General features: G+C 39.1%; 1 protein-coding gene across 1 annotated transcript in view; it reads right to left on the reverse strand.

The window, feature by feature from the left end:
- Window positions 1–9950, reverse strand: part of sdk2 (sidekick cell adhesion molecule 2) — an 85973-nt gene extending 76023 nt beyond the window's left edge. Inside the window, exon 1 of the mRNA XM_022743299.1 lies at window positions 9854–9950. Coding sequence (XP_022599020.1) covers window positions 9854–9933 — 80 coding nt within the window. The 5' untranslated portion in view covers window positions 9934–9950. The remainder of the gene's footprint in view (window positions 1–9853) is intronic.
- Between the last annotated feature and the right edge of the window lie 331 nt (window positions 9951–10281).

Below are 10281 nucleotides of genomic sequence, written 5' to 3' on the forward strand. Positions count from 1 at the left end.
ATTTCGACAAAGTTCATGTACGGCTGCTCGTATTCTGACTTTTAATACTGATGGAAAACACTGGAAATATTTAGGAAAATATTGGAAATATTGGAAAAAATAGAAAATATTGGAAATATTTTGGAAAATATTGAAAAAAAATGAAAATATTGGAAATATTCTTTAACAGAAAAGGTCTGTACAAGAAGGTTTATATTCCTCTTACAAAGTTACTACACAAAAGTATTGTTTTGGTTTTAATACTGAAACAAACCCAACTCTGTCTCTTAAGAAGTCCATTTTATATTCTACTAATTTGTTTTCCTAGTCAAATTTCTTCATCTATGCAAATAGAGAATATGTTTGTCGGTGAAACAAACAGCCAGACAACAGCCTGATACAGAACACTACAGCCACAGACTTTGAGGAACAGCACACATTAGCTTTACTGCCAAAATCTCCTTCTTATCCAGCTTACAGACACGAACACACGCCTTGTCCTGCACCTGTTGAACAAGCCACCAAACAAACAATCATGGGGAGAAAAGTGCACTGCTAACATCAGTTGGCAGACTAGATGGCTAATTAGCTAGTTTAGATGCTGGTGTGGTCCTTAGTCTTCAATACCACTGCTAACAACACACAGTCTGCTCATGCCTTCCAAGCTAAAGTGCTTGTTTACTTGGTCTTGATCGTTCCCCGCTGTTGTACACGAGATCTATACTTGAGCTCAGCCTGCCAGCTGCTGTCAGTCAAACAGACAGTGATACGCCTCCTCCAGCCACCTGAGACAAACATGTCCCTAAGACACCGTTTATCCTCCTTTTAATAATATAAAACTATTAACAATACATTTAAAACCATGTTGACATTAAGTTTGACTGGAAAAATGGGATGACTATTTTCAGCTGGACTTTAACAAAAGAAGCACTTTGTGTCTCAACATTTAACTGACTTTTGACTTTTTTAATATTTAACCAGGACAATCTTTCTCCATAACCTTCACCATGGGCTGTGAGTGTCTGAGCATTACCACAGAGAATGTTCATGCTTTATCTGTTATGAGCAAATATTGAATTGAAAAAGCAGATATTGAAAAAATGAAATATGTTGTCCTTCAACATTTTACTGATTCATTCAGTATCAACATTATTTTTTTTACTTGGAAAATATTTGAAGTTTTCTCTGGTATATATGGTGGTATGTATGTATATATATATATATATACAGTATATATAGAGAGAGATGACAATGACAGTCCAAGATGTATGTGCAAACCCATTATCCTAGAATTATGGCTAGAATAAATGAAATCTAATGGTTAAGGCCAAAACTGTTCTCTCCTCATGAGTAGAGAGTCAATATCACCTCCTCTATGAGAGCGTTTTATAGCTTCGATGTCACTGGCTTTTTTTAAATGGACAATAACTGGCCATGTTATACATCCTGGTTATGAACAGCATGCTTTTCCAATATAAGCAACCCTGCCAGTACATTTAAGCACGTATATTACATTTTTCACATTATAATGTATAACGCCCTCGATATTAAAGATTCTTCCTGAGTGAGGAAAAATTGAAAGTACTAGTTTTATATGTGAAATGACATAGTTGACAGTTCCCACATGTGTAATTGCCAGGGGGGATTCTGACTGAGGAAGTGTGAGGTTGGTGGGTGGAGGCACCCTCACACTTCCTCACTCAGGGGGAATCTTCAATATCAAGGGCATTATATCTTGGAATATGAAAAAATGTAATATATATGCTATGTAGATATAGTATATATATATATATATATATATATATATATATAAAAATATAAATGTCCTTGTGGGCTCGCTTATATTAAGAAAACAACTGGAACCCCTGAAACTAGGATTATGTGATATTTGTAACCAGGATGTTACAAACCCAGTTGCTGTCAATTTTAAAAAAGGCCCAGCATAGTATATCCACTCTCAAAATACATTGGCATCAAAGCTATAAAACTGCAGAGGGGAACAACAGTGTGCGGCACCTGCTCATGTTTTACGGGATGTGCACATATACTACATTTCCGAATGATTTAATCACCAACTCTGGATTGTGAGTGGGTGCTTAATTAAATCAGGTGATGATCAGCCAGGTTTGAGTGTGAATGACTTCATTTCTGATCTGTGATGCGTGCAGAGACTTCAGGTTTTCATTGCAGCACTTCTCTATCCATATCCATTCTACTGGAATATTGTGCGAGTCTGTTTAAATCAGGGAGAAGCCTGCAGACACCAACAGTGACTGCACCCCTGCCAGCACCCTTTGAATGTAGGTCAGCACTAAACGTTTGGGAACCTCACCAGTATGTTTCTATCACATCGTATCAAACTGTAGACACAACATTATGCAGAATCCTAACCGCACTGTGTCAACACAGCCGTCGGTGTGATTGTTCAAGGAAATCTATCTACACATGATGCATCATTTTAAATGGGACATCCTACAGTGTTCATGGTGTCAGAGAAAAGAGTTTTAATGTAAACACTCAGTCTAGTTGTTAATGTAATCACACAACCTTGTTCTCACACAGATATGGTTCTTAATGCTGGTTGTGGATCACCCATTAGACAAGCAGTCATACCTGCGGACAGTACAATGACACTGAAACTCATTCAGGCACAGACACACATACTCATACTCAAATACAATACATGCGCATAATAAAACAAACACTGCATGTTTTTTTTTTCTTCTCTCAGTTGTACTTTCTGACTCACTCCACTCCACTCCACTGTAGAAAACAAGGAGTGAGCGATGGCAAGGGGGTAGACAGAAGGTTAAAAAAAAAAAAAAAAAATCTATTGTATCTGGGGGCTGTGGAGGAGAATGCCAGGGAGATAGAAAATGGACATTTTTAGTTACAGATAGGAATCCATTAAGGTCATCCAGAGAGAGATGCTGCCTGGCTGGCTCGGTCCGAGCGCTGCCAGTCTCTCTCACATTATGTGATTCAAGCACAGACCCAAGAGCGAGCAAGTTTTCTGCCTGTAATTGGATGTTGCTGCTTCTCTTTCTCCTTAACAAGAATATCACAGATCTCATTAGAACTCACAAAATGAACAAGGATAAGAAAATTGCATTAAATCAAATAATCCACTCAGTTAAACATGATCACTTTCTGTTGCTTAGAGATTGGAATTTTGGGGGGTATGGTACTGGTCAAAATTTTTATAACGCCTCAATTTTTGTGGTTGTTACTGAAATTTACAAAGTGTAATGCCTCAGTGTACTCTGAAATTAAAGCAGAGAACAAATACACTATGAAGTATTTTTAAAATAAGAAATCTTAAATCCAAAGCTCTCAATTTACTAGTCGATCTTTGTTCCAACTCTCACCTATGGTCATGAGCTTTGGGTAGTGACCGAAAGCATGTGATCGCGCGTACAAGCAGCTGAAATGAGATTCCTCCACAGGGTGGCAGGACTCAGCCTTAGAGATAGGTTAAGGAGCTCTGACATCCGGAGGGAGCTCCTTTGCATTGAAAGGAGTGGTTAGGATGCCTCATGGGCGCCGTCCATCAGAGGTCTTCCAGGCATATCTAACTGGTAGGAGACATCGGGGTAAGGGCCCAGAATATGCTGGAGAGATTATATATCTCATTTGGCCTGGGAACACCTTAGGATCTCCCAGGAAGAGCTGCAAAATATTTCTGGGGGAGAGGGACGTTGGGACTACTTAGCTTGATCTTCTGCCACAACGATCCGACCTCCAAGAAAATGGATGGATGGGATCTTAAATCCCAAATGTGCTGTACATTTCTGACCCACTCAGCAGCCGAACAAACTCGAGACATTCTTTCTACAATGGAAACTGTTTGGAAAGTTTTTACCCCCAACACTGTTGGAGATGTGTTTCACTTGTAGTGTCACCTTCCGTCCAGTTCACCCCAAACCTACGGGTTTAAGTCTTGAGACTGTGCTGCTCTTCCATCATGAAGTCTGGTTCTATTCTTCTAATGTTTCAGGTCATTATCTTGCTGTAGTTTGAAGCCCTGACAAACCAGACTGTCTTCCTTAGTTGCCTGTCTTTTTACAGTATATACAGTACTACTTCCTGCAGTACAGTATTGTCCTAATGATGGATTGACACAGTTTGTTCCAACACTGCCAGTCATCAACCAGTAGGAACTTTCACGGCTTCTTTTACTTCCATTGCTGCAGGAAAACTGTAAATTAACCAATTTCTTCATCCCTGAAAAAGGGACATGATTCTTTTAGTTTTTGGTGACCTAAACTTTTTTTTTACCTTGGGCAGTTTACCACTTTCGCTTTGTACTATTTAAGGTGATTCACTGGACTTGAGCTGCTGAGATTTCAATAAAAACTGGAAAAATGGGGGCATTCTGAAACTTTTGACTAGTTGTATATATTACCAGGTATTTTTTTTTTTTCAAGGACACTGTCATTTCATCCATTGAAGTGGCTCTATGTGTTTTATTATTTATTTCTTTTATTTTTTATTCAATACTTTTACTCACGATTTAAGTGCTCTTGACAGCTTCAATGTGGTTCCTTGAAGAGTAGAAATTAGAGCAGATGTGGAGGTAATGCATACAGATTAATTAGAGAAGCGATGTCACAAAATGAATAATATATACTGTATTTGAATTTAATGCAATGTGGCAACACAGTGTGGAAGTGAGGAACAGCAACAGCAGCCATAAGAGCAATGGGTGGATTTATGAGGTGTGCTGAATGGTGAAGAAAACAATTCCCGGGGAGGATTTAATATGGAAAATGGGAATGAAGGGGCAAATTTGAGTCTCAGCGTCTTATTCGGATCCTTTGTTTATTCCTCATCCAATTTCCTTCTCCACGCATGCACCTTAACCCTCCTCCCAATCCGCACACCTACACATGGGACGTCCAACCGGTTGCAACTTGCTAACAAGCAAACTGTGTTGGCTGTGTGTTTAAGTTATTCATGGAGAATGCAAAAAGAAGAATACGAGAGGAAGACATTTTAACAGTGTCCAATTTGTTCTCGTTTTGGGGATTTCAGGATTGTTTATGACAAATTACTGTTTATGGCAGCCAATTTGGCTGAAAATGAAGGTGTTTTTGTTTTCAACATAATTTGGTTTCTATTTTTGCTGAGATTATGTGGCAAGAGTTGGAACAAGCAAACATTCAGGGAAAAAACCCCCACAATTAACAGAACAATACCCCATCCTGTTTTAAGTTCAGTTTGGAACTAATATTTATTCATTAAACTAAATGGTTTGAAACTCAATAGTGTATCACATCATCAGAATATTTGTTGGTGTGATGAGTCCACAGAGAGATATCATTTTGCACACACACACGCACACATCCACACATACACACACACACAGAAAACATGTTGTCATTTACCACTACTTCCTCCCCCCTTGTTTTTGCTTCATCTCCATCTAGTTAGCAAGCTGAGCTCGTCATCTCTTCCCATCAGACACTGAATAATATTGTAGTGAACTTGTGTTAATTTGTTCGGAGCCACCATGAAATTATATCGGTTTAAAAAAAAAAAATAATATGGATGCGCAGTGGTAGTTCACGTATGAGTGAATTAAACCGAGGCACACAGGATGAACAAAGATGAAGGATGAGAGAGAGATCAAGGATGTGAAGAGAGTCGGGGAGATGGAGCGGGGATTTTCAGGAAATACATGACTGCAACTTAATCTATATATCTACAGCACCTCGCGACGTGTTTTCTACATGATATAAATGTATTACCGGCTTATTGCTGAACACATGGTCACATTTTTACAGAGACCAGTCATTTTTGGAGAGACCATTGTGACACTTTATTATGCGTGCTGTCAAAATGTTAATCTCATTTTCATTTTTTGGGTTTTTTTTTTGTTTTAATGTCCTGATTGTGAAAAGCAAAGTTGACCAAGAAAGCACTTATTTTGTTGTGATTGCAATGTAGGGAAAAACTAATTTTCACTCCTCAAAAACTGACAACAACAACGGACAGTAAGTACGCAGAGATGATAAGTCAATCAGAGAGGACTTGTGATTTTGTGGCTGTCATGTCTTCTCCATAATGCAATTTCATTTTCTCCTGGGAGTGACTGTCAAGATAACATCTTCTTTGTTTTTTCTGCCTTCCTAAAGTCCTTAAAACTTTTTTTTATTTTTTATTTTTTTATTTCTTTCTGTCCATCACATTATAATATGAAAATTGGGGGAAAGTTTACTATTCCCTACAGGAAACAGAGGCCAATCAGTTGACAAACAAAAATGACTCTTGAGGTTTGATTAATAATTAACTCTTTTAATTAAGTTCCTAAGTTCATTGGCAGCATAAAGACTGGTGGCATGCCAGGTAATCACCCCTGAGGTTTTGGTCATGTGATAGGAAGCGGTGGCACTATGCTGTCTATTTTTAGACCAAATTGATCCTCTAAAGCTTTGTGTACAGGATAATTCTGTGACTGATGGGTTCAAACAGCCTTAATTGTATTGGATATAATCTTCATTCTTAATTAAGTTCTATTTTAATTTGGAGATAAATCTTTTAAATGATTATTTGGGTACAAAGAAAGCAGGATGCCGGCCAATTGGTGTGAATACATGAGTGGATACATGTGTGTGAGGCTGTTTGGCACTCAGATGGTATATAGGTGATGCTGTTCTCTCCCAAGAGTGGCACTCCCCACAGCAGATCAGTAAGACTGTGCCACTCTCTTACCTTATCCTGCTCTCTCTCTCTCTCTCTCTCTCTCTCTCTCTCTCACACACACACACATACACAATGACACACACCCACACAGAGAGCTACATGTTGAATAGTAATGCTCGCGCATGCACATACCTTGCAGTATTGATCGGTTGCCAGAGGACACAAGGGCAAGTCGCATGGTGTCAATATTTAAAACAGCACTCAGCACTGGGGACCTCTACTATAACCTCATTAATATGGGGGGGGGCTGCTCTGCTCAAAGTCTCTCCTGGCACAGAGAAAGGCTGACTTGAGGAATGAGGAGGACCACGCACACAGATACACGCGCATGCAGACACAGACTTACATTCATTTCCAGAGACTCACCCTAACTATAACCATAACCGCTATTTGCCTAACCTTACCCCTAAACTTAACCACTGACCCAAAAATTAGCTTTTTCCCCAATTGGGGACATTACTGTTGGCCGCAATTAACCGGTATTTCGGTAGCATATGATACATACACGCACACGCACACACACACACACACACACACACACACACACACACACAGAAATATCCCCAGATGACGAGGTAGAAGGTAGGAGTCAGTACTCAATATTAGAGGACCACTGTGTAGGATTTAGTGGTTGGCGGTGAGGTTGCAGACTGCAAACAAATGAATACCCCTTCACTCACCCCTCACTTTCGAAGTGCGGGATACAGGGTTCTTCAGGTAACGCAACATTCCCTTTCTAGAGCCAGTGTTTGGTTTGTCTGTTCTGGGCTACTGTAGAAACATGCTCCCTTAAAAAAGGGTATGCACTAATATTGGGTAAAACAAAAGCACGTTAAAGTTGAACAATTCAGTTACACAACACATAGCTGCACAATTACAGACAGCTGTTAAATACTCAATAAAAGCAAGCCTTCATTTGCTAAATAATCAATAATGGCTGTATAGGTATTTTGTATTAGATATATTTCTGCATGTCTCTGTCGTGGGTATCTTTGTCCCTTTATTTCAACAGCTAACTCCAATTCACTGTTTTTAAGGAAAATGACGAAATCGTCTGCATATCTTCAGTCATGCTTTATACACACACATTCACACTCACACACACATACACAGAATCCTTCGCAGCTTTGTGCCTGACTACTTGTTTAATCACCCATTATATCACTCAATCACTCACCCAATAACACAGTCAAAGGGGCCCAGAGGCTCCAACAGACAGTGTTATTCTCAAGTACAGTCCATTCTGATCAATTGTTCTAGCATCTGTGTGTCACTTCTGCCCTTGCTACATCCCTGTTCCCACTCTGGTCTTATCTGTCTCCAGAGATTGTCAGGAGAAAGGCCCAGCTCCATCAACAAGTTTGATGTTGCTCGTACGTTCTCCCTGTTGTTTTCACATACACACTGTCTTTCTCACATTAGAACACAACAGTTCAGCTAAGATCAGCAAAGCGTGTGTCAATGAACTTTCTCTCAATCCTCTAGAGCTTCATTTACACTGCTTTCTGCACACACACACACACACATACACACACACACACACACACACACACACACACACACACACAGACACTCGGTGCAAACACACTGCTCTCTGAGATAAGAGCAATGTTTGCCACATGATTAGGATCTTCCAGTTACTATTAAAGACGGTTTATCTCCTGCCCTAACCCTTATTCACGCCTTTCGCTTGTTCACTGCCTCTCCAGAGAGAGAGAGAGTGATGGAGGTCACAGAGCCACGAGGGGAAAGGAGAGAGGCAGCAGCGAAAAAGAGAGAAAAGGCAAAACAGGAAGAGCCGTTTCTTTATTTAGTAGGCTACTCCATAATGAAACTATAACAGGCTGTGTTGGGGAAAAAATGCACAGATAGAATACTAGCTGTACTGCCCTACAGTCAGCAATGGTAAAGTGAAAAAAAGGGTTTTAAGTTTTTTGCTTTAATATTACCTTAATTTTTCATGTGTACAATATTTTATCTAATCGTCACACAAGACCTAAAATTGCAGATACTCTGCCTTTGGACAATCTTAAAGGAATACACATTTGCAAATACATTTCCTTAGAGACAGAAACTAAGATGTCAGTTACTGCTACGCTGCGAAACTAGGCTAACATTTGTTACCTTAAATTAGGAATAGTTTAATATACTTTTCTTTCATTAGATACAATAATGTGAGATCACAAAAACTGTTTTTCTAACAATGGGAAACAGGTACTGTAGGAAAATATGGGTACATTTGGCTTTAGCCAATGCTATCTGTGGCTTCCAGACCAGCTAGCTTTAATGCAAAGGTAAGGTTTGTATTTTCTTTTGTTTTTAAGTCAAATTCAAGTTGTGATATAACATGCCACATATATATGGAGAGACTTGCTAGTCACTAAAATCATTTTCTGTTGTCCATGCTCACCAATGAAACCAGAATAAAGTAACTGCTTTACTGCGGTTTGGCTAGGTCTTTAGCTAGTTTAGTTTAGCTGGTTAAATTAGACAGAATTTCATAGAAATTAAACATTTGGCTAAATAATTTTTGATCAGAATTTGATTTAGTGACCGCATCATTTCTGAGGTACCAAACTAGCAATGTGACATCATGAAAATATTTTTTTGAACTATGGGAGATAGGTAGACTACTGTAGGAAAATGTAGCTAAATTTGGCTTTAGCTTAGGCTTACTTGTGGCTGCCAGGCTATAGCTTTAATGCAAAGGAGAGGTTTTTTTTTTTTTTTTTTTTTAAAAGTCAAGTTCAAGTTGTAATATAATGTTCCACTTGAATGTTGACAGACTTACCAGTCACTGTAATCCTTTTCTTTTGTCCACCCTCACCATAATAAAACCAGAATGAAGTAACTGCTATAGTGCGGTTTGGCTAGATTTTTAGCTAGTTAAGTTTAGCTTGTTAAATGAGACAGAATTTCTCAGAAATGACACATTTGGCTGAATAATTTTTAGTATAGCGCATGTCAAAAAGGATTACACCGACTCAATTTTAACGAAATACTGCACATTGGCTTTGTATGACAATATGGGCTACTGGTGCAAATACGGCAACTTTCTGAACTAAATAAGTCTTCCGCCTCATTTGTGGTATTAAATACTCACTTCACTAGTCATTCACTCAGTAATACATCTCTCTCGCTCTCTCAAATTCATGCAGTTTGTGCTCACCTGTACTCCAGTGAGAAGCGAGTTAATTCAGTGCTGTTGTGGATCCATTTAAACTCCAGCGGCCAGCTCCCTTCCGCCATGCAGGTTAGCACCAGCCTGTTGCGTTCCAGATGGAGCTGACTACGCACCGGCTCTGTCTTGAAATAGGGAGGCACGTCATCTGTAAAGGATAAACAACAGACTTTGAAATTGAAGTTTTCTATTTTTTTTTCCTTTTTCTTTAATGAGACATCTTGCTGTTGAAGCAAGCGAACGGAAAATACCTCAAAAGCATCCAAATGAAAAACACCCACTTCTAAATCCCACACACATCCATGAACCCGGAGGCAAAAATGTTCACATGAAAACACAGACAAAGAATGGCAAGGGAAAAAAAAGTGTGAGCTTTAGGGATAAGAGAGAAAGACACAAAATTTATTTGTCAAACT

Source organism: Seriola dumerili, unplaced genomic scaffold (genome assembly GCF_002260705.1).
Source record: "Seriola dumerili isolate Sdu_G_001 unplaced genomic scaffold, Sdu_1.0 BDQW01000068.1, whole genome shotgun sequence".
In the NCBI taxonomy this organism is placed as follows: Eukaryota; Metazoa; Chordata; class Actinopteri; order Carangiformes; family Carangidae; genus Seriola; species Seriola dumerili.